At 48.0% G+C, this 23,538-nt stretch overlaps 1 protein-coding gene across 1 annotated transcript; it reads left to right on the plus strand.

Annotated features, from left to right (window-relative positions):
- The first annotated feature begins 13,880 nt into the window (after positions 1–13,880).
- Positions 13,881–21,575, plus strand: LOC105474306 (keratin 2). The gene is made up of 9 exons (XM_011728880.2): positions 13,881–14,555; positions 15,557–15,771; positions 16,136–16,196; positions 16,999–17,094; positions 17,770–17,934; positions 18,252–18,377; positions 19,204–19,424; positions 20,579–20,613; positions 20,714–21,575. Exons 1-9 carry the CDS (start codon positions 13,950–13,952, stop codon positions 21,112–21,114), a joined length of 1,926 nt encoding a protein of 641 aa, XP_011727182.1. The 5' UTR covers positions 13,881–13,949; the 3' UTR covers positions 21,115–21,575.
- Positions 21,576–23,538: the final 1,963 nt, after the last annotated feature.

A 23,538-nucleotide genomic window follows, 5' to 3' on the forward strand; every position in this document is an offset into this window, starting at 1 on the left:
CTCCCGAGTAGCTGGAACTACAGGCATGTGCCACCATGCCCAGTTGTCATGCAGTTCTGTATAACTTTAGAAATTTTCCAGCTTTGAAGGAGCTACATCTTCCAGCCACCTCATAAGGATGTTTAAAGGGGAGGGGTGGGAAATAGTACAAATGAAATTACTGGGATGTATTTTTATCTTTACTGAAAAATTTCACAAACGGCCTAGTAACCATATGAAAGAAAATCAAAATGAACAGAAAATTCACCTCAACTAAGAACTATTAAGTTTTCCTTTCCATTCTAGACCCTCTTCCTATGTAAAGATGAATGAATGCAGCTGTAACCTGAAAGTAGGTATAGTTATTAGCGTGCATTTTAATATTGATCATCAACATTTTCTTCAAGATCCAGTTAAATGCCAGAACTTCTGTGAATCCTACCCTCTCCCGCAGGGGAAAAAACATTCTTTTGTGTTCCCATCCCATTTTACCTGCCTGTGTCCTGGCATTAATAACAAATATAGGTAGCTGCAAGTATGTCTGTTCCAATGATTTGTGTTGTCCAAAATGGGTGAGTGAGTGGTGGGGGCATGCCTTATTTATTTCTGATTATTTCCAACAAAATACGTTAAGAATCCATCAACAAAGCAACACATGGCGTCCTTAATTTTGGGCCCCTTGGGTGAGGAATCTTGTCCTAGAAAAGCACATTCAAGGGTCTGAAATGTGCATTTATTGGCTTTACTGGGTGTCTTTTCACCTGCCTAGACCATATTTCCTTTGGTGAAGGGGTTATAAGGGAGCTGTCTCTGGCAGGCTGAGTTCAACTGGCCATTAGGAGTAGCTATGTCTGACCAATCCGGGGCCAGGGAAGGCCCTTGGTGACCATCCCTACCTAGGGAGACAAGTAACTAGCAAGGTGAGGGGATAGGGACTGGGAAGGTTTAGGGCCCAATCTCTTAGTAAAGACCTCAGGGGGTAACAATTCTCCTAAGTGGGATCCCTGGGTGGGGTGGGAGTATAGTTTATTGCATGCTTCACCAGGGGACAATTTCTGATGGGGTGAAAGTGGGTGTCACAACAGTAGGTTCTAGGAGAACTGGACAGGGAAAGCTAAGTCAGGATGGCCTCACCTCTGAGGTCTTTCTAGGGATGCCCTGGGACTCCTGACTTCAGCACAGTGCCTTCAGCCAGTGAGTGGCCTTTGGGATAGAAGACTGAGTGCCATCCCTTTTCTTTAAGATCTGTCCTTAAGGTCACCAAATGTAGAACAGGATGATTAAACATGCATAAGGACATCTGACCTTAGTTTAAAACCTTGTTTGGTATGATTTCTCCTCAGGACAGCTGTCTTGCCCAAACACCTACAGACATTGAGAAGATTCTCCTGAGATTGCATGGGACAGAGGCCAGGCCCTGTTGGGGTGAGCTGGATGGAGGCAGGCTGGAAGCAGGTGGCAGGGCCATCAGAGTCCTGACCGAGAATGTGCACAGGACACCTGTCATGGGCATCTGTTGGAGATTGAGTGTCAACCAGTTTCTCATCTGGGTCAGGCTTAGGGGAGAGGGTACTGTCGTTCTCCAAATACACCAAACTTTCACACATATTTATGTTGTTAGGTCTTTGCAAATGTCTCTCCACTTTCCTGGAGTTCCTTTCTCCCTTTTCTGTGTGTAGACTCTAATTCATCCTTTAAAAGCCAGTTCACAGTTCCTCCTTCCTTGACTCCTGTCTCACTTTTCCATTTATGTTTCCTTGCTTCTGGCATATGATGTCCAGCAGTGTCCTGGAACCAGCCCCCACCAGCTCATGAAAGCCAGTTGCCTGCTTTTCTTCCTAACTCCATGTTCAGTAACACCATGTTGATTGCTTGAGATCAACCATGGTAGATATATTTACTCCACAGAAATGAGTACCTATGGAATAATGAGTTTCTTGAGGACAAGGACTGTCTTCTTTACCTTTTCATCCTGAAGATGCAGCAGAATGTGTACTCTACTGCAGTGATTAGTGAGTTTTTGTTGGTCAATGAACTGGACAGAGTAAGCACTGGAGGAATACAGGAAGGAGGGGGCCACATCGCACCAGGGTCATCAGTCAAGAGGAGAGAACATCTGAGTTGAGTTGGGTCTTGGAGGATGGGTTGACGGTAATTGCGGGGAGGTAGGTGGGATCCCTGGGGATGTTACCAGTTCCAGTGCAAGGGAACTCTTGTCTGAGAAGAAGATCCTGTGAGGCAAGCTCCATCTTGGATTGTAGTCACCTGTCTACATGCAGAGGTATGCATGAGACAAGGTCTGAGATGAGGCCATCCTGCCCCTCCCTTAGCTCTAGGTCCTTAATTAACCTCAATTATATGGACAGTGCGAAAGTGTGCGGCAGGGCATGTTCTTAGCTTAGTTTTCCGGACCCAACAACCCAGACATTCCTACCCTCCACATTACTGCTCTGTATGCAATGGAGTAGTTGGTTAGTCCCTCTTGTTATCGGTCTTAAGTTTCTGCTGATGCCAGCACAGTTGATTTCCTTTTGTTCTACACCTGGTGGAGCTGGAAGAGCATTTTAGACAAGTGGAGAATATGATATCTGCCTCCATGTCCCTGAAGGAAGAACAAGCTGATCCTGTAGTTGCAACCATTCATTATTAGCATTCACAGATGAACATTTGGGTGTCTTCATTCACACTGTGCTAACTACTAGGGTGTGCTTGTGAGCGGAGAAACCCTGCTGGTTCCAAAGGGAGTGCCCTGTTTTTGGCTGCGTTCTCCTCAGTAATCCTCTCTCTTGGCTTGATAATGGATAAACAAGGTTTCCATGATGAAGACATAAGGTTTTGAGGCAAGGTGGTGTGGCAGGAGCCTCATGCCACCTCATTGACACTTCTGACCTACCATGTGCCACCATGGAGGGGTGCACAGCTGGCAGGACCAGGGCAAATGTAGTCCATCCTATAGTGGGACAGTCATCAAGTTGTGGTTACTAGGGGCCTGATAAAGCAAGGATTGAACCATCTTGCCCCTGTACCCACCCTATTAGCTCCTTTCCCGGCCATCCGCAGGGATGTGAATAGGAGGAGCAGTTGGTCTGATGCCTTAACAGCCCTGGGGGAAGTGTGGCAATGACAGATTTAGAAGTTGTAAAGGATACAACTCCTATTTGCTTCCTATTTTCCATTATTATGGGTAATTGAGCGTTGACTGCAGTATTTATTAAGCCCTTGACTTTGGTCTACCTGAGGCCTTTTCTGGCTCTGAAATTCAGTGCTGTCAGGCTGGTGTGGCGAAGTGGAGGAGCTGCAGGGCCGGGCTCCTGCTCAGTTACCCTTTAGTCATGAAGCCTTGACAAGCACTGAACTCAGTGTCTTCATCTTAGAAATGCAGATGTCAGCCACGGTGGTTTCTACCACGTCTTTGAGCTGTTAGCACAGATGCCAGAGTGGGGTGGAGAACCTGTAGGAGGGCAGAGCACTCTCACTCAATCTCTGTGTTAGGAACAGGGAATTAGGCGAATGAGGGTGGAGAAGGCAGAAGTGGGGCTCCCAGAAGGATGTGGGGTCTGAGGACATTGGGCCAAGCCTTATCACCACTAATGTTGTGATCTCAGGCAGGTCTCTTCACTTTCTAAGAGGCTCAGTTTGGTCATGTGTGAAATGGGATAACATTTGCCCTAATTACTTCAGAGGGAGAGTGTCAAAGTGAAATGACCCATACAACAGGGACCTGAAGTAATACATGAAAGGAGCGATCATCAGCACTGCTGCTCTTCCTTGAGAAGGCACCCTAAGGTGGGAGTGGGATGGGGCCAACAAGCAGCGGTGCAGCCTGGGTACGCAGGAAGGACTGCTTCCTTGGGGACCAAAGTGGGGACCAAAGTGGGGTCCTGTGCTTCATTCTTGTGGGTCTTGAAGCACTAAAGAGTCTTCTTTTTAAAAGAAATACCCATTCATGAAGAGAGGGCTCATATCCTAAATCCATGACCACTGGCCTTGTAATGAATGGCCAGTCAGTGACTGAGCAGGGAGCAGCGGACCACCAGTGGGAGCAGGACTGGAGACAGGGCAGGAGCTCCAGGGCATAGGGTTAGGGTGGGCTTGTAAACTAAGGTAAGAGGTGCATAGTCAGGTGGCAAGATGCAAGCTAGGAGATTGTGGCAATAACATAAAATTGACATAATGTTGGAAGTTCTAGACACTTCCTATAACTTCTACAGATAATGTGAAAGGAGAAACATTTGCTTTGTGCTAGAAATTGTGCTGTGTCACATAAATCACTTATTTCACAACAACTCTGAAGTACTATAGTTGAACTGTGAACAACACGGATTTGAACTGCACCAGTCCACTTATATGTGAATTTGTTTTCAGTAAATATGTTGGAAAAATTTTTGGAGATTTGTTACAATTTGAAAAAATGTGAAGATGCACTTGTATCCTAGAAACATCAGAAAAATTAAGCAAAAGTTAGGCATGCCATAAATGCATAAAATATATGTAGATACTAGTCTATTTTATCACTTACTCCCATAAATAGACACAAATCTATTATGAAAAGTTAAAATTTATCAAAATGTGTGCACACATGGACTCTACATAGTGCCAAAGTCAAGAGAAATGTAAGCAACTGTAAAGGTGCATTATTAAATCATAACTGCATAAAATTAACTATGATACATATGTGCTACTGTAATCATTTTGTAGCCACCTCCTGTTGCTACTTCAGTGATCTCAAGTGTTGCGATTAAAACACTGTGTGATGCTAGTCATCTCCACAAGAGCAATTAGCTCCTGCAATAAATTGCTCATAGCAGTAAAAAGTGATCTCTGGAGGTTCTCCCGTATTTTTCATTATGTTTAGTGCTTTACAGTAAACCTTGAATAGCACCATGGGACCCATGCAGAGTGGCACTAGTGGTGCTGGAAGTGCTCCCAAGAAACAGAGAAGTCATGACATTACAAAAAATGCTGAATTGCTTGACACGTACCGTAGATTGAGGTCTGCAGCAGCAGTCACCTGTCATTTCTAACATTACAGATAATTGACCTTGCAAACACATGATATAGGCTTATGGTATTGATAAATACAGTACAGTACTGTAAACATGTTTTATCTTCCTTATGATTTTCTTAACAACATTTTCTTTTCTCTAGCTTACTTTATTGTAAGAATACAGCCATAATATATATAAAACATACAAAATATGTGTTGACTGTTTATGTTATCAATAAGGCCTCTGGTGAGCAGTAGGCTAGTAGTAGTCAAGTTTTTAGGTAGTCAAAAGTTATACTTGAATTTTCAACTGCAAGAGGGGTTATACCCCCTAACCATTCAGTTGTTAAAGGGTCAACTCTACTATTATCCCCACTTTGTAGATGAGGAAAAGGAGGACACAAAAGGGTAGGTAACCTTTCCAAGGCCAAGAGGCCAATAAGTGGTGGGGCTGGGATTCAACCCGGGTGTATGGGACAAATCCATGTCCTTAACCAGTACACAGGCAGTATTTGCTTGTTACAATGCACCACGCAAGGATAGTTAATTGTGATATTAGGTTGGTGCAAAAGTTATTGTGGTTTAGGCTATTACTTTTAATTACATTACTTAGCTTTTCTTCCTAAACAGAAGATCCCTCTCAATGTTTTCTCTCAGAATACTGTAGTCACTTTTTATACGAGGATAGAAGGCAAAGAAAAGATTCAGGGGATAGGCAGAGGGCTCAACAGCCCAGTGTCGGAAAGCCGGGGGTTTCCACCAGCCAGGGTAGGGCAGGGCAAGTCTGCCTTGAACCTGTTCTCAGACACTTCCTTTGCAGTCTTCTTTCCCTCCATCAGCCTGGGGAGAGTGATGAGGAGTTGTGCCCTCTGGTCCTTTGAAGAGACTCTGGTCTTCTCTGGCAGGGGCAGCTGCTCCCCACCAATTCTAGGCCAGAGAGCTCAGTGCCATGCACTGCTGCTGAAACACCAGTGAGGAAACATAAACTGGCATCTCCCAACCTTATCATCAGGTCTCACCCCTGTCCCTCCCCTCCCTTGCCTGGCAGTGCTCTTTCCTCTAGCTCTCAGAGCAACCAAGGGGAGCCTGCTCACCCCTTGACAGATGATCATTTGGGTTTTAGGACAAAGGCAAAGTCTGCTTTCCCAAGATAATGTAAACAGCCAACCTGCTCTAGTATGATGCTCCTTGTTTTGCTGTTTGGAAAGCAGGTGTCCCCAAGAAGGGCCAGGATGCCAGGCAACACGGCTGTTGGGTGGGTGAGGGAGTGTAGAAAACTCCTGCAAGAGCAAGGATTCGGATGTGGAGGGCTCCTGGGGTCCGGCTGAGCTCAATCTCCTGGCTGCTGGTCTAGGGAAGAAGGGAAGCAGAGGTGGAAACTAGAGGAGGGTGACTGGTGAGTAAGAGATCAAATCCAAAGGGTGTGGAGCTGTAAAACACTGTGCAGGCACCCTGCCATGCCTTCCAGCAGCATTAGAGACTGGCAGCAGGATGGGCGCTCACATTTTGTGCTTCCTTACTGGCTCCCCTCCTTCCTTCCAGGCAGATTCACTCTCTTGATGGCTCCCACCAGGTGTCTTCCCTTGAACAGCCCAAGCTCTCTGTCTCCCAGCCTTCCCACACTGCTGAGATCTCCTCCCCAGGGAGACTGGGGACTCCTGTACCTTGTAGATGGCAACCCCCCATCTCACCTCCTCCATTCACCCCTCACTGCCCACTGCATGAGTGCAGGGCTCCTGGGTATAGGCAGGACAAGAGCCCACTGTCCACCCTTCCTGCTCCAGCTTTACCTGGGCTCAGAACCACACATGGCAGTCTGTGTCCATGCCTCTGTCCCCAGAGACAGCAGGATGAGGGCCTCTGAAACTGGGTCTTAATAAGGCCCCGGACAGTTTTCTGCTATCTTGGCAATGCCACATCGAAGAGGCTGTGCATTGTATTCACACTCTGAGTGGTGGGGAAGGATCCCCACATTCTCTGGCCATTCTAGTAGGTGACATAAACTCCCTGGGACATGGGAGGAGGGAAGAGCCCCTCTTCCTCACATTCAGTATGATAGCCTACTATACTGCCCCTGCCAACTCTTCCTTGGCCCACCATCACCACCACCACAGCAGCCCTCCCCTCCTTTGTGCTTGCCCACTAATGTCTCCACCCCTTTGGGCCTGAGCAGAAACCCAGAACATCAGACACTGCAAAGGCCTTTGCGTGTGTCTTGATGATTAGTGTCTGCACAGGACCAGGCAGTGGAAAATGTTGGCAGTAATCTGGTTTCATGAATTTGCCCAGACAAGCCTGCCATCATGTCCCCATTATAAAATTCTGTCATTATCATCTCTCTTTTCCTTACCAGAAAAATATCATTTTTGCATAGTAGTGTGAATGGCATGGAGTTAATCCCTGTACCGAGAGAAATGCAGGTACCATCTGGTCTTCCAATGTATGGACAGTGAGCTGAGTTCATGGATATATTAATGGGCTTCCAGAGGACTCCTGACCAGAGGAGTGGGTGTCTGGGGCCTACCCTCAAAGAGGGGTCCTGGGAAGCCCCCAGCACATAGGCTGTAGTGCGTAAGTGCCAGTGGAGTGCCAATGTAGAGGCCTGGTGGGGAAGGCGGGTCCATGCAGAACCACACAGATTTCCAAAGGGTCTTATTGGAGAGCCCATGAGATTGGCATCTTTGGTCTTGATCTGAGTGGGAGAACACAGCCTGAAGCACGCAAACCCAAATGAGGCAGGGTGTCCAGGCATATGCCAGGAGCAGCAAAGCAATGTCCACCCAAGGGAGGGGAGAGAGCCTGGAGATTTTACACACCCAGAGCCCTCTCCAAACCCAGGCAAACTTTCCACAAAACTTTCCCCAGTGCTCGACAAGGAGCTACAGAAGAGGAGGTAAAGTTCCGTGTCTGCCCCGGGTATGCTCTGGCCAAGGGAAGAGAAAGAATTAAAGGAGAAGCAATGGACCTGGATCTGAAAGACTTTGTTTAGCTTTTGGAAATGGTGAAGGTCATTTCAAAGGACTACTATTTACGGATCTACTCTACTTCTAGGTATCCTTGAGAAAAACAAGAGATATGAGCCCCTGAGGAGCTTACAGTTGGGGAATCAAGATATAATGAACTTGTGCCTCTCGGGCCCTGACTGATGGCAGCTCCTGCCTGATGGCAAATCCTCCTCTTCAGCTGCAGTGTACCTGTTTGCCCTTCTCCCTATTCTCTGGCTTCCCTTTGTCTACTTTACTGCTGCCGTTTCTTCCTTCATCTCTTGGTGAGAAAATAACCGAAAGTAGGGTCTGTGTCTGCACATTTTGTCTCTCCACTTTGCCAGAGTTTGCATCTGCTCTCAGGGCTTTAGCTATTGTGTCCATTTGAAGCACAAACTGATGTCTGAAATGGAAGGAATTGGTGTAGCCCAGTGCCTCCATTTTACAGATGAGAAAATCAAGGCTCAGAAAAGCTGAGTTTCTTTAGGTTCTGGAGGCAGTTGGCCACGGGGCTGCAAATAGAATGCACGTCCTCTACCTCCTTATCTAGGAGTCACCCTGTTCCTGTTGGTTTCCAAATCTCTCAGTCCACAGGGCAGGAAAGCGGGACCCAGGAAGGGAGGTGACATGCCAAGGTGACAGGGCTGGCTACTGGCAGAGGAACCCAACCTTCACTTCTAAACACATTCCTCCAAGTTTATCACATGCCTTCCTTTATAAATGCACTTCTAAATAGAGACTAATATATTTCTTTGAATACCCAATGGGCTATGAAGTGTGCCTGTGGCTCATAAAAATATAATTCAGGTCATAAATTTAATAATCTCACATGAATGACTCTACTAGCTCTGTTAAACATTAATTGCTTAATTAGCAATGATTTCACCTGCTTTTTTAGAAGTGAAAGGCTTTTAAAGAAGAGTTTGTGGTGGAAAAAAAAGCTGTCCAGAGAATTTTGAGCAGTTTTATCTTCCTTTTTTTCTTTGCTTCATAAAAATCCCTGGAGCAATCACGTCATCCAGAATCAAGCCTTTGGCCTTTGCTTCCAACAAGAGGCATCCTGGCACCCACAGGTCTGACGGTGTCTCTAAAAACTTTGTTGCTAGAAAAAGGAGCAGGAGTCTCTTGAATTTGTTCTTATAACATTCAATTAATTTTCATGCCTTCTCTGCAATGATCTCTAGCCGAACAAATGAAGAAACCTTGAAAGAGGTGAAAGAGCTCACAAGGGGGTGGGGGCAGCTCTCATTGATGGGGCAGGGAGGTGGGGCTGGTGTGGGAGAGCAGGTGAGGGCTGGGATGTCTGTTAGAGCTTCCTGTGGTGCAGGGCACAGGCTGCTGCTAAAGAACTGATGGATACCCAGGTGGAGGCACCCAAAGTGAATTCCAGCTCTCAGTGGCAGCAGCACAATATAGAATTAGTTGGAAGGCTCCTCTAGATGGAGAAGTTGGGGAAGAAGGGGACAGCATTAAATCAGGTGAAACCTGGAGGAGTCTCTGCACTGTGAGGAAGGCATGAGTGGCATGATTGTAGCAACTCCATTTTCTGAAATCACAACCAGGATGGGATGGAGTATTTGACAGCTGTCTTGTCCTTCCACATTTGGGTGGCTACACAGATCATTGCCATAATACAAATATCAGTGCTGGAGCAGAAGGAGAACATGGTTCAGGGAAACAGTTGGGCTGGAATGAGGATTGCAGCTGGGAAGGGCAAGAGCTTTTCACAGAGGACCCTTTTGAGGCTCTCTCTGTGTGAATGAAGACTTGCTGTAGTTGGGAACACACAGCCACACGTCACACTAGTATCATTAAGTAGACCGCAGTTTAGCAAACAAGGCCCAGGCACCTGGGAGTTGCAGTAGCCTGTGGTGTGCAGCTGAGCTAATTCAACTGGAGACTGATCCCGCTGAGAATACAACTAAACTGTGTCACTTGCCATTTTCTGGGTCAGATATTCTGGGGTCCATTTGGAAAATTAGACTTACACATGACATGGCCTTGGCAATGGGAAAGGAGGTGACTCGCTCTGTGCTAGGCACTGTGCCAGAGCCGTCCTCCACCGATGGCTCATACCCGCTTGCTGTCTTGTTCAACCAACATGTGTGGGGTCCCTGCCATGCACTGGGCAGTGTCCCTGCCCTCTCTCCTCCTCTGCTTCTGAGGTCAGCATTGTTTCTGAGCAGAGGACACACCCTGCTTTCCTGATAAGCCTGCCGTGTGTGTCCTGGAACCTCCTCATTTCAGAATGGGCTCTGTACAGTGGGAATGTTTGGTGCTTCACACGCAGGGTGGACGTGGCTGCCTGCCAGCCTGGCTTCTCAGTCATAACCAGTTTGGCCAGGGCACCTGAAAATCAAACAACTACGCATCTCGCTGTAAGAAAAGGGGTCGATTAATAAAAAACCAAAAACTGAAAAGGAGATGTTAGGTAAGAAAGGAGGGGAGCCTGGGCCAAGACGGAGAACTGGATCAGGGGCTGGGAAGAGAGACTGAGTAGGCAGTTTTAAAATGATCATTTATGAAGGAATGCCCTGCAGGGAGATGTTGAGTAAGTCTCTCCTGCTGGGCGCCTCTTGTCCCTTCTTTTCTGGGAGCCATGGGAGCTGCAGAGCTCCTTGGAGCAGCACCTGGGCACTCTGATGGAAGGCACCCGAAGCCAGCAGCCCATGCAGAGGCCAGGCAGCCACTGCCCATGGAGGCTTCTGCTTCCAGCTGACCTGCTGCTCAGCATGTTCCAGCCTCCTGCTGACTCGCCTCTCTGTCTTCCTAACTTCTTTCATGATGGTACTGGACTCTCTAAGGATTCTGGTCCCCTTGAGCAGCCTGAGCCCAGCAGCAGGGGCTGGAAGAGGCGGGGTTTTTTTTTTTTTTGGTTTGGTTTTCTTAAACCCAAACTGTTGGTTTCCATTCCAAGGTGGTAGGAGCCAGATGCCCCGAGGGCTCAGCAGCCCTGAGTCTCCAGCTAATGCACTGAGTCTTTGGGAAGGAGAGACTAAGCTCACTGGCTGGAGGAGAGAACCCCGATCGGGGCTGAGACAGAAACCTCAGACAACTCTAAGTGGGCCCTTTGGGCAACAGGTCCATGAAAGGCTGCGAAGACTTCGAGCATTGCCAGCATTACATGCACACATCTGGAAAAACCTGCAATTCCAAACCAAAAACCATAGAAATGATTTTTTTGGAATATAGGCTTATTCCTCAAGTGATTCTCTGTGCTGAGGAGATGAAGGTTTGGGGTAAAGATAAATATGACCTTGTCTCTGCCCTACAGAAGTCCTGGGACATGGTTCATTGTCACACAAGGAAGACTGTGATGATGAGGCTGTAAGGGAGGTAGACATGCTGCCTCTAAAGGAGAACAGAAGAGAGGGAAATGAATTCCTACCTGGAGACTCTAGTGTTAGCATCCACACCTGGTTGAGAGTTTATTTCCTGTTGGCTAGACAGTTAACCCCTTCTCTGCTTAATACTGGGGGCTCATTTTTTCTGCCCCACTGGCCAATAGATGAGCTTTTGAAAACCTATGAGGAGAAGCATTTAGGATCTTGGGCTTGCTGGCAGCTTCTTGAAAGAAAAAGTGGGGAACAGGAAGAAGGATTTTGTTCTACAGGATTCCTGTTCTGTTCTCAGAGATAGTAAAGCCTAACAGTCTTTGCAGCAATAGGTCAATGTCCTTGTGGGACAGTGGGGATTCAGGATGAATGTTCCTACTTTATAGATGAAGAAGTTGAGGATACTGGTTTAGGTAGAGGCAAAATCACAACCAGACCAAGATTCTTAACTTCCATTTCACTTTTTTAAAGAATGCAAAGCATATTATCTAGAAAAGCACATTGAGATTATGTAAAAGTTGAAAATTTAAAAATATAGAAATAAAATGTTACATAATATTCAAGTTGCATTAATTCTACTCTCCACATTTCAAGACAGTAGGAGGACTCTCTTTCAACTTGACTTTCAAAAATTGGTGAATGGGTCTAGAAGGAGAAGATGTTCAGTGGAGAGAGTGGGGAGGGAGACCAGGGTGTGAGGGCAGAATTAAAATGTAGTAAAACATACAGTTTCAGTGCCTAGCACAAATCTGGCTCAATTTCCTTCATAGAGGCATTAAGACACCCCCGAAGCTGCCACAGTGTGAGCACAGTCTTGCTGGAGTAAGGGACAACTAGGGCATTGCTCAGATATCTATAGATAATGACACATTTTGCTTTGGATTGAGACTCCCTCCAAAGCTGTTAGCTTCATGATTTGTTTGCATGATTATAATTATACAAACCAGATTGGAAAAAAAAATTGAGGAGACGTGTAGATTTGTTTCCTTCAGCGTTCTTTTACTGCAAATCAAATACCTTGAACAGTAGTGAAGACATAGGATTGGAAACATGGTGGGGAAGATGCAGGAGGGTAAATAGCATTTATTGAGTTTCTGCTGTGAACTAGGAACTGTGTTTAGCACATGTGTGTATTGTTCTGTTTTCACAATAGCCATATTCTTATTGTTCTTGTTCACTTTTTATAGATAAGGAAACTGAGGCTCGAAGAAGATTATGGATTATCTGAGGTCATTTGACTAAGATACAAGAAATTGGGATTTGACCTCAAAGCTTATGTTTTTTACATTATTTTGTGATAACTTGGTACTAGGATCTGAACCACCCGGTTCTGTAATTTATGGTGCCTGTGGAGAGTGCATGTTCATAATAGCCAGAAGACAGTAACATGGCAAGGGGGAAAGGAAAAGGAATTATCTTTGTCCCACCCCCCCAAACAATAATGATACTGACATTTTATTGTCCACCATGGTTTTCAAAACACTTCATACGAATTTCCGTTTTATAGCTAGGACCGCAGAGCCTCAGGGTTTCATTCAAGGCCTCACAGCCAATAAATGGCAAAACTGGGACTCAAACCCAGAACTTCTGACTAAATTCAGTTTTATTACTCCAAAGTACCTCTCCCACATAGTTGGCCACATGGACAGAGGAAGTGGTTGAGTTTAAGTGTGATTGCTCTGTGCAGGTTGGATGGTCTTCTTATACTCATGCATTTGTGGATGTCACTGAAGAGCCTGACTTCTTAATCACTTCCCAGGATCACCAGGCAATACGTGATTAGTGACTGACTGAATCAATAAACACTTGGATCTTGACTTGCAAACTTTCACTGGGTGTCCCACATTACACAGGTCCAGAAACAGCGAAACTTTTCTTATACCCTCATCCTCTGGGTGTTCATGTAGACGAGGGACAGTTGATGGTTATAAAAACCATCATGGTTATACAAAATCTCTATTCAGTGCCTAGTTATTGTGTATTTTTGGTGTCACAGGAAGAAAAGAGCCAAGATATTTTGAAAATCGACAACTCTTTTGCAGTATCCCAGGTCAATTTCTTTCTGTAAGAGGAGGTCGATTTCCAATGAGCATTGAAGGTCATTTAAGACCGTCGCAGTCTCTCCTGCCCTGGTTGGAACTCTTTCTGGGAAAGAGGGAAAAACAAGGAGAATGACAAGGCTGGCACTGAGGGGCTCTTGCAGTCTCTAAACCCGTCATCCCTTTCATTGTTGAACTGGGGTGGTGAGCCTGCACAAGCATGGGTGACAGCCAACCTCCCTTGGGCAGGTCCAGAACAGGGAGCAGCATTCTGCATGAGGTCCTTTTCCAGATTGAGAAACCCAAATCCTGATCTCCTCTTTTGATGATTTTACAAAAATCAAATTGCATGACAGATGCCCAGATAAACAGAAGTTTGCAATCAAAGCAAGTTCTGGGATGGAGCTGATTAGTAGATTTTTAATGGCTATTAGCTTGATAATCACGCGCCAGGAATAGCTCCCAGGCAGACCAAACCCATGTATAAGTGGGTCCACACCCATGTACACAACACCTACTTGGCAGGTATATAAGGGGACCCTGAAAGCCTCCCAGCAGCAGAGTTGAGTCTCCAGCCTTGACTCTTCTCAAGAGCCTGCGACTTTCCTCCCTGGACAAAGGCATCATGAGTTGTCAGATCTCTTGCAAATCTCGAGGAAGAGGAGGAGGTGGAGGAGGATTCCGGGGCTTCAGCAGCGGCTCAGCTGTGGTGTCTGGTGGAAGCCGGAGATCAACTTCCAGCTTCTCCTGCTTGAGCCGCCATGGTGGTGGTGGCCGGGGCTTCGGTGGAGGCGGCTTTGGCAGTCGGAGTCTTGTTGGCCTTGGAGGGACCAAGAGCATCTCCATTAGTGTGGCTGGAGGAGGTGGTGGCTTTGGCGCCGGTGGTGGATTTGGTGGCAGAGGAGGTGGTTTTGGAGGCGGCAGCGGCTTTGGAGGCGGCAGCGGCTTTGGAGGCGGCAGTGGCTTCGGAGGTGGTGGTTTTGGTGGAGGCGGCTTTGGTGGAGGCCGCTTTGGAGGTTTTGGGGGCCCTGGTGGTGTTGGAGGTTTTGGGGGTCCTGGTGGCTTCGGGCCTGGAGGATACCCTGGTGGTGGCATCCACGAAGTCTCTATCAACCAGAGCCTCCTGCAGCCTCTCAACGTGAAAGTTGACCCAGAGATCCAGAATGTGAAGGCCCAGGAGAGGGAGCAGATCAAAACTCTCAACAACAAATTTGCCTCCTTCATTGACAAGGTGAGTCCGGAGAAGACGGCTCCCACTGATGCTCAGGCCACCTCACTTTCAGCGCCAACTGAAAAGAAAACGGCACAGATTTGTGTTTCTTAGGAGCCAGTGGTATACCGCAGTAGCCTGGGTCATTTGCAGTTTCCAGATGGGAAAGACGCCAGCTTTGTGGGTTACATTTCCCATAACAGCCTGCCCTTAGGAAGCATTTGTCCCTTTGGCCTTATTGTTACAGTCCATATAAATAATATTTATGGAAAATTCTGAAAACCATAAAAAATGGATATAGGTAAGTATTGAACTGATCCTTGGGACAGGCCATTGAGCAGCAGGTTTTGGAAGCCATCGTCTTCTGAGGTGGTGTTTCCTTCCTTAGCAGTGATTATTAAATTCTGGAAAGCTGAACCTGAGATATCTGCTTGGGAATGCAGGAAATTCCTGCCTTCAAGAGAAGCGTTCTCAGTTTTGTGATCCATAAAGTCTTTATTGGCGTCACTTTGGAGTGTTACTGGGTTTTCTGCTATTTCAAGGCAGATGAACCTGTCTTGGTTTATCTGCATTGAAATAGGCAGGGATTTACAAGGCTCTTAAAAATCAGGCTAAGGAGCCCTGCCCTCCAGGACTGTCATACTCAGCACCCTTGGGAGCAGTGCCAGCAGATGCCTGCTTTTGGTTTTTCCTAGAATTTATGGGATCTTGGCTGGAAATTCAACCAGGATGGGGGAGGGAAATGGCCTAGAGTCTTGGGAGCAGCTGCAAACAAACCAGTGAGCAGTGAAGCAGCAAAGAGACTCCTCTGCGTAGAGAGAGCCGGATGTAGCATTAGGAGTCTGTGGGACTTTCCAGGGGTGAGAGCTGGGAGCTCAGAAGCTCTGCCAGTCATGACTCGGCATCTAGCCTCAGACACTTCTGGAGGTCCTGAAGCAGCACCTGAGCTGCCCCTGGCCAGCATGGCTTGCTGGTGTGAAGGATGATCCAGAGCTCATGTGCTCTCCTTCTGGTCATGGCAGGTGCGGTTCTTGGAGCAGCAGAACCAGGTGTTACAGACCAAATGGGAGCTTCTACAACAAATGAATGTTGGCACCCGCACCATCAACCTGGAGCCCATCTTCCAGGGGTATATCGACAACCTCAAGAGATATCTGGATGGGCTCACTGCAGAAAGAACATCACAGAATTCAGAGCTGAACAACATGCAGGATCTTGTGGAGGATTATAAGAAGAAGTAAGTGGCAGAGTAAAACGCTGAGTGGAGATAAACATTGCACTGAGCCATTTGATCATTCCCTGGACAGTCACTCATCTCCCAGTTTCATTTGTGGTGGTAATGGGGAGAAGCATATGTATCTTTGCTGATTATTTGTGAAGAAGACAGTGAGGCTTTAGAGATCATTTTTGTTTTTTATATGTTTGAGAGTTAGTTTATAAAAATATATCTTTGGTTTGGAAATCTTAGTTTTAATTTAGACCTTTAAAAAGTGTGTAATACTCGCAGAGAATGCGGCATTATGGGTGAATCCAGAATAAAAAGGAAAAGAAAAAATTAAAGGGGAGCTAATCTAACTGTTGTATCATCTGGGTCCCAATAGGTATGAGGATGAAATCAATAAGCGCACAGCTGCTGAGAATGATTTTGTGACACTTAAGAAGGTGAGCAAGAGAATGTCTTGGCTGGGGTTGGGGATAGGAGTGTTTCACAGTCCCATTGTGTCTTAGCAGACAGTTTGGAAATCAACTGTGAGTGCAAAAGCAGCAGCCAGAGAAAGGAGTGAGACCTATGGCACATTCTCTTGCAAACAAAAGTGTCTCTGTAGGTGAAGCTTCTGAATACAGTTTTCAAAGCTGTTCTGCATTTTTGGTAGAACGCTTCCCAGTAGTAACCCACTTAAAGCCTCTATTGAATCATGATAAATGCAAACACCAATTCTCTTTATATTCTCCTTCTAAAGAGCTGAGGAGGGAATGGGACTTCCCTTAGAATACTTGCTTAAAGTTGCTGTTGGTTGTGTTGACAAAGGTTTGAGGTTGTAGGCCAAAAGCGTGGGTTCTCCTCCTGCGTCCTGCAGGGGCTTTGGTGTATATCCTGGGGGAAATTCTGGAGAGGTGAGATGGACAGACAGGATGAGAGAGCTGAGGACTATGGAAGCCCACAAATAACATTGTATCCCATTGTAGAAACACACTGTATCTCAAGCAGGAGGGAAGGGCTGGTTGGCAAAGCTTGGTCACCTCGAAGCTCTGATGGTCCTGAGGGGTGTGAGCCGTGAACGTGGGCACGAAGTCCCTGGCAGAGGTGTATGGTGAACTGTATGACAAAAGAAGTCCCATGGAGACAGGGCTCAGGCTGGGATGTTAGAGGGGAGCCAGCAGGGACTGAGTAGAGGGGAGTGGCAGAGAGAAGAAGAGGCCTGTACAGGGAACCGTACACCAGAGGCCCCAACCTTTCTTGCAGGACGTGGACAATGCCTACATGATAAAGGTGGAGCTGCAGTCCAAGGTGGACCTGCTGAACCAGGATCTTGAGTTCCTGAAAGTTCTCTATGATGCGGTAAGGAGGCTGCTCCAGGACAGACCCTTACTTCCCACCCTTCTCACCAAAGGAAAGTCCTTTCCGCTTGGTGAAAAAGTGGCAGAAGTGGGGTTTATGGACCAGCTGACTTCAACCTGCCCTCATTCCAGGCCACTGGGGGGGCTTTCATAGCATAGGTCTTGTGGGTGAGGAATTTTCTCCTCCAACGTTATAGGAAGTAAGGTTCAGGAAACACCAGGACAGTTTCCCCTCCCTCCATTCCCCAAAAGTCCAGTTCCTCTGGGGAAGAGACAAGCCCTGTGCCCATTCCTGTGCCTACTGTACTTCAGAGATCAAAATGCATTCGTCTCCTATCCCCCTCCCCAACTCAAGGGCGCTCAGATGATTTCTGAAACAGGAAGTACCATTTAAGGTATTTGCCATGGGCCAGCTTCTGTCTGGGGGCACTTATCATAACTGGCCTACGTGGTGAAGGTTGTTAACTAGGAGGCTCAGAAACACAGGCGCCTCTCCCTACAATTCTGAGGACAACCTTGGGAGAGGCCCAGGAGTAGATGGTTACATGATTTTCATCCCACCTAGTGTATGCTTAGTCTGAGGGTCTGCATTTCCCTTATGCTGGGAGACAGAGGCCTCCTGTCTGAGTGTGACTGTGGCAGGATGTCATAACCAGACCTTCCTTGTGTGTTGTAGGAGATATCCCAGATGCATCAGAGTGTCACTGACACCAACGTCATCCTCTCCATGGACAACAGCCGCCACCTGGACCTGGATAGCATCATTGCTGAGGTCAAGGCCCAGTATGAGGAGATCGCCCAGAGGAGCAAGGATGAAGCAGAGGCCCTGTACCACAGCAAGGCAAGTACAGGGAATGTAGGAAGAGCCACAGCTCCCTGCCACGAGCTGGGTTGCACCCCCAGCCGGAAAGTGTACAGTAAGATTATTAGTTTTTTGTCTAATGGAAGTTGGGCACCATTCCCAAGAAAGGATGTTGAGAATGGCACCAAGTCCTTTTGGGCATGTGAGACAGTTCCTACCTCTCATGAATGCAGCCATGACATTTAGCTGGGTTGACCCTCCCTGGACCAGTAACGAGCTCTCCTTCACTCCAGTCACTCTGGAATGTGAGCCATGCTGGAACTTCCTTGCAAACTGTCTTCCTCTCCCTATATCAGTATGAGGAGCTCCAGGTGACTGCCGGGAAACATGGAGACAGCCTGAAAGAGATCAAGATAGAGATCAGCGAGCTGAACCGCGTGATCCAGAGGCTGCAGGGGGAGATCGCACATGTGAAGAAGCAGGTGAGGCCCAGTCCTGTCCAGGGAGGGGCGGGAGGTTGTCTCTGGGTGTGCGTGAGAGTGTGGTTTTGTGTGAGTGTGCATGTGAGAGATGAGAGACACTGATATATTGCACTCTAGCATGTATCGATCTCAAATTCCCCAGTTTAACATAATTTAAGGCTTATTATAACAATTTTTAGAGTGCTCTAAGAGACATTCCAAAGTAAGGATTAGCAAAGGGGAAGAATTGTGCTCACTTGTTATGTGAGGAAAAGGGAGTCATAACAAATAGAGCAAACGTTAGTTTGATTGATTTGCCGCGCATTGCAGATGGAGCTTCCCGTTTGTGCTCAGCACAGGCCCTAAGCGTCAGCCGACTGGCTTCATAGAGAGGCAGTGAGTGCTGGGGGCAGCTGGCCTGGGGTTGAACGTTAGCTTTGGAATAGAAAAGATAGAGGCAGAGAGTGGATTCCATCAGCAGCAGAAGCTTTGCCAAGCAGACCATTTCAGATGTTTTCATTTCCATCTGTAAAATGGGATCATGATTCTGGCCCTGTGGTGTGAGGATCAAAGGGTGTTATGGGGAAAGCCAAAGGGTGTCATCAAAGGTGACAGGGCAAGAAGATGTGCCAGAGACAGCAGTAAGTCTTAGCACAGTTGCTTGCGACTTGCATAAACTCCAGAGGGGACCTAACACTCCCGGGGGCCAGTGGTTCTGGCTTCCTGCACTTCAAACACCTCTGCTCTCTGTCCCCCTCCGTCAGGCAGGATCCACTCTCTGTCCATCTCTTATAGTGTAAGAATGTGCAAGATGCCATCGCAGATGCCACTCTCTGTCCTCTCATAGTGTAAGAATGTGCAAGATGCCATCGCAGATGCCGAGCAGCGTGGTGAGCATGCCCTCAAGGATGCCAGGAACAAGCTGAATGACCTGGAGGAGGCCCTGCAGCAGGCCAAGGAGGACCTGGCACGGCTGCTGCGTGACTACCAGGAGCTGATGAATGTGAAGCTGGCCCTGGATGTGGAGATTGCCACCTACCGCAAGCTGCTAGAGGGCGAGGAGTGCAGGTGAGGGCACTGGGAAGGGAGAAGGGGACCCTGGACGGTCCTCTCCTTTCTCCCAGAGCCAGGGCTGGAGGCAAAGACAGGGAAAGCAGAGGATGGGGCAGGGCCTCCTGACGACTGAGAGCTGACATTCCCTGTGTTCCCCAAGCAGAAACTCAGGACACAAAGCACGATGGGAGAGTTGTACATTTATTGATATGAAATGATGCATAAGGCACGTTAAATTAAACTAAGCAGTAAGTTAAACATCCTGGTCTTTTCTGAAAGTGAAAACAAAATTGTGGGAAAACAGGTTAGTCCTAGACAGTCTGAAACATTGGTCTCTAGGTCCATAGGGTGAGTGGCCTCTGTACCCTCCACCATGTGACCCAGAACGAGGGAGATGATGTCTTGGAATGTGCTGACTGCTGGGGACGTGCTGACCGGAGCAGGTGCCAGCCCCAGTTCTTTGTAGGTTTCTGGAGTGACAAACGGAACCATTTGCTAACTTTCAAAGAGGCATCATTTGCTTCTTTGTCCGTATTATCAGCATCTTGGGTGACTTAATCTGGCTGAAGCAATTGGAAGGGGAAAAGCTACCCCAGACCATCAGCAAGCCAGCATGACAAAGAGGGAGTGGCTTTCTTCAGGAGGTTGCTCTGTCCCTGTCTAGAGGTGATGCCTCCTATGCCCAGCTTGTAAGAGGAAGTGGGAAAGTTTTCAGTTGAAGCTGAAGAGGGTGGGAAGAAGAGAGGAATGGGGAGGCTCTACAGAGTCACAGTTCTTTCTGAACTGAACGTTCACAGGCAGCCTCATTGTAAAATTTCTGGTGTGGCATGGATTCTGAATAACAGATTCTCCAAGATGGATTTAAATACAAAAATGGGTTGCAAAGTTGGAAGTGAATTTGCTTTTCAGTTACCTTGGATCCGTTACACAACTGTTCATTTTTTTATCAGAGCAAAAATCGAGATGGATTGAGATGCAAGGTTGTGCATAAATGGAAGGGGGTCTGTCATCATTGTGTGACCTGGCAGCATAGAAGAAAGTGGGGTGTGTAAGCCCTGGTGGTGGCTTAGAGAGGCTGAACTGCACATTTGTGGGTGGAAGTTGTAAAATAACATGCATACACGACCTAAGTGTTCCACCACAACTTGTTTTTTCTCTCTCCCTGACAGGATGTCTGGAGACCTCAGCAGCAATGTGACTGTGTGTAAGTAGTGGGGTGCGGTCCTATTCCATGGGGTGTTGTGTTGGGTGGAGACAGGGAGAGGCGGTCATAATCTCTGTGGTAACACCACCTCTCTCTGCAGCTGTGACAAGCAGCACCATTTCATCAAATGTGGCATCCAAGGCTGGCTTTGGAGGTTCTGGAGGTAGAGGGTCCAGTTCCGGAGGAGGGTATAGCTCTGGAAGTGGCAGTTATGGCTCTGGAGGCCGAGGGTCTGGCTCCAGAAGCGGTGGAGGAGGAGGCTCTGTCTCTGGAGGAGGATACGGCTCTGGCGGTGGTTCTGGAGGAAGATACGGATCTGGAGGCGGCTCTGGCTCTGGAGGAGGATATGGCTCTGGAGGTGGAAAACACAGCTCTGGAGGTGGCTCTAGAGGAGGCTCCAGCTCTGGAGGAGGATATAGCTCTGGAGGGGGAGGTTCCAGCTCTGTAAAGAGTAGCTCAGGTGAAGCTTTTGGTTCCAGCGTGACCTTCTCTTTTAGATAAAGATGAGCCCCCACCACCACCGACTCTCCCACCCCAGACTCTCCCACTCCAGAATGTAGAAGCCTGTCTCTGTACCTCTAACTGGCAGCAGGTTAAATTTTGTCATTTATCTCTGATGGCATTTTGAGGAAAAAGAATGTCCACATACAGTTTTTGCAAGATCTTTTCTCCAAACCAGTTAGTTAGAGCCAGTGACGCCTCTGTGTTCTGGGGTGGAATCTGTGCTGTCTAGGTTTGCGCTTCTAGCCATGCCCCGTTCCCGCCCCCACCATGCCTCTTTGCATTGCCCATTTTCCAGATGGGTATTCTATTGAGGACCCAGGCCCACCCAGGGATTTCATCTCCAAGCCTGGCAGTGCCGGGGGGAAATGTGTTTCTGTGTATATAGCTCCTCTTGTCCACCCTGCTTTCGGAAGTGCTGTGGTCTGGGGGTCTTCGTAATAAACTTCATTTGCAATTCATATCGTGTGCTGTCTGCGTGATGTCAAATGTTGGTGGAAGTGGGCAGCCACAGACAAGGGAGGTTTGGGCACGAAGGAGGGGCTCCTGGGTGAGGAGTGTGCCTCCCTGAGGGAAGCCCAGACGCCGGCCTCTGGACGGATGGGGGAGGGGTTACCCCAGAGCCCGGGATGGATGTGCTGTTCTCAGAAAGTATTTAGCAGACTTGGGGGGTGGTGGCATTGTCGGGAGGTGGACGGGGGATTTATGGAAGAGTCTCTTTACTAGAAAAACCCATTCTTCCTGAGTATTTCCCACAGATTGCCCTTCCCCCTTTCCACAAGGGCTTTGGTCCGGGATCATTTCTCCTCGGGGTGAATCAGCCAAGCCCCTGGCACCATCACCGTGAGCTTCCAAGGCAGACCTTCCTCAGCCTGACTTGGTCCTGGCCTCTGTCTCTGCGAGGGCTCTGAGCAAGCCTGGAGGAGGATACCTGGGAAGCGTCTGGAGGACTCTAAAGTGGCCTCCAGAACAACCACTTCTATTTTCATGGAACACCCCCTCCTGTCAGAGGAGTCCCATCACACTCAGCAAACAAGCCCTCCTCTCCTCCCTCACCGCAGCCCCCAGGGCCTGTCGCATGGATGTCGCCATCAGGGTGGCCTTCTCCTGTGGGTGTGAAGATACCTTCAGCCCCTTCCTCAGGAAGCCGTGTCACCTGACCGGGGCTTCCAGGGAGTTCAGGAGATTGGGCAGCTGGGATTGGGCATGCTTGGGGTTGGTATTAGACAGGCCAGAGTTGCTCAAATGGGAGTTAGTGGTTTAGGCTGGGTCAGCTTAGCTTTCTGTATGTGGCGTTTGGTTATAGCAGTTGTAGTCTAAAGCCATTCAGAACCACTTCTGGAGGGTCCTTTTTTCTCCCACTCCACCCCAGCTTTAAAACCTTGGAGAGTCCTTAGTTGAGTCTGTGACCATCTTCATGTTCCCAGAGGTTGCAGGGATGGCTCTAATAGAGAACATATGCATTCACCTACCTCCAGACCAGCCAGGACCCAGGTATGAGGGCGCTGCAGGAACAGCTCTGAAGGCTGCAGGTGGCAAGGTGGCAAGACTCCAGGCTGAGCATTCTAGAGTGATCCGCTGATCAGAGAAGATACCTGAGAACCACCCAGACCTTGGTCGTGGGGAGAGGTCTGTGGGGAGAGGGTGCAGGCTGGGAAGAAGTGGTGTGGGGAGCTGGCTGTACATCGGGTATGTACGTCGTGTAGACACGAACACAACCTTCAACAGGGACTTGTGTCCCAGACATTTGAGGATTTGAGGCTGGACAGGAGCTTTGGCAATCAGTGTATTTGAACTTTTCACTTAGGTGAGGAAAAAGGTAAGGCCCAGGGTGGACACAGAAACCAGGTCTCCTCCTCCCAATTCATTACTTTTTTAAAAGGCAGGTAAGGTGGCAGCTTTTATTCCTAGGGGGCCTTAATTCTTTTTTTTTCAGATGGAGTCTCTCTCTGTTGCCCAGGCTGGAGTGCAGCGGCGCGATCTCAGCTCACTGCAACCTCCGCCTCCTGGCTCAAGCGATTCTCAAGCCTCAGCCTCCTGAGTAGCTGGAATTACAGACATGCACCACCATGCCTATCTAATTTTTGTATTTTTGGTAGAGACGGGGTTTTACCATGTTGCCCAGGCTGGTCTCGAACTCCTGACCTCAAGTGATCTGCCTGCCTCAGCCTCCCAAAGTGCTGGGATCACAGGCGTGAGCCACCGCACCCGGCCTTAATTCTTGAGACTGTCAGTGGTCTGAGCCTCTGGCTCCTTCTATCATTTCCAGTTCCTCATCCCTTTCCCATCTCAGACACAGCCCTTCTGGTTTCCAGATCAAATATATGCTATTTTCTTGCTGGACTCCAACAGTAAAATTAGCCTTGTACATTAACTCAGAGGGATCCATGCTTGAGGCATGGCAGAAATCAGGCTCTAAGCAGG

This window comes from Macaca nemestrina, chromosome 10 (assembly GCF_043159975.1).
Source record: "Macaca nemestrina isolate mMacNem1 chromosome 10, mMacNem.hap1, whole genome shotgun sequence".
NCBI lineage: Eukaryota > Metazoa > Chordata > Mammalia > Primates > Cercopithecidae > Macaca > Macaca nemestrina.

Bases quoted from the DNA above. Each gene is read 5' to 3' on its own strand.
- LOC105474306 (XM_011728880.2), top strand. From the start codon at position 13,950: ATGAGTTGTCAGATCTCTTGCAAATCTCGAGGAAGAGGAGGAGGTGGA. The intron at 17,935-18,251 runs GCAAGTACAGGG...TCCCTATATCAG, and splicing joins AGGCCCTGTACCACAGCAAG to TATGAGGAGCTCCAGGTGAC. The intron at 18,378-19,203 runs GTGAGGCCCAGT...GTCCTCTCATAG, and splicing joins TCGCACATGTGAAGAAGCAG to TGTAAGAATGTGCAAGATGC.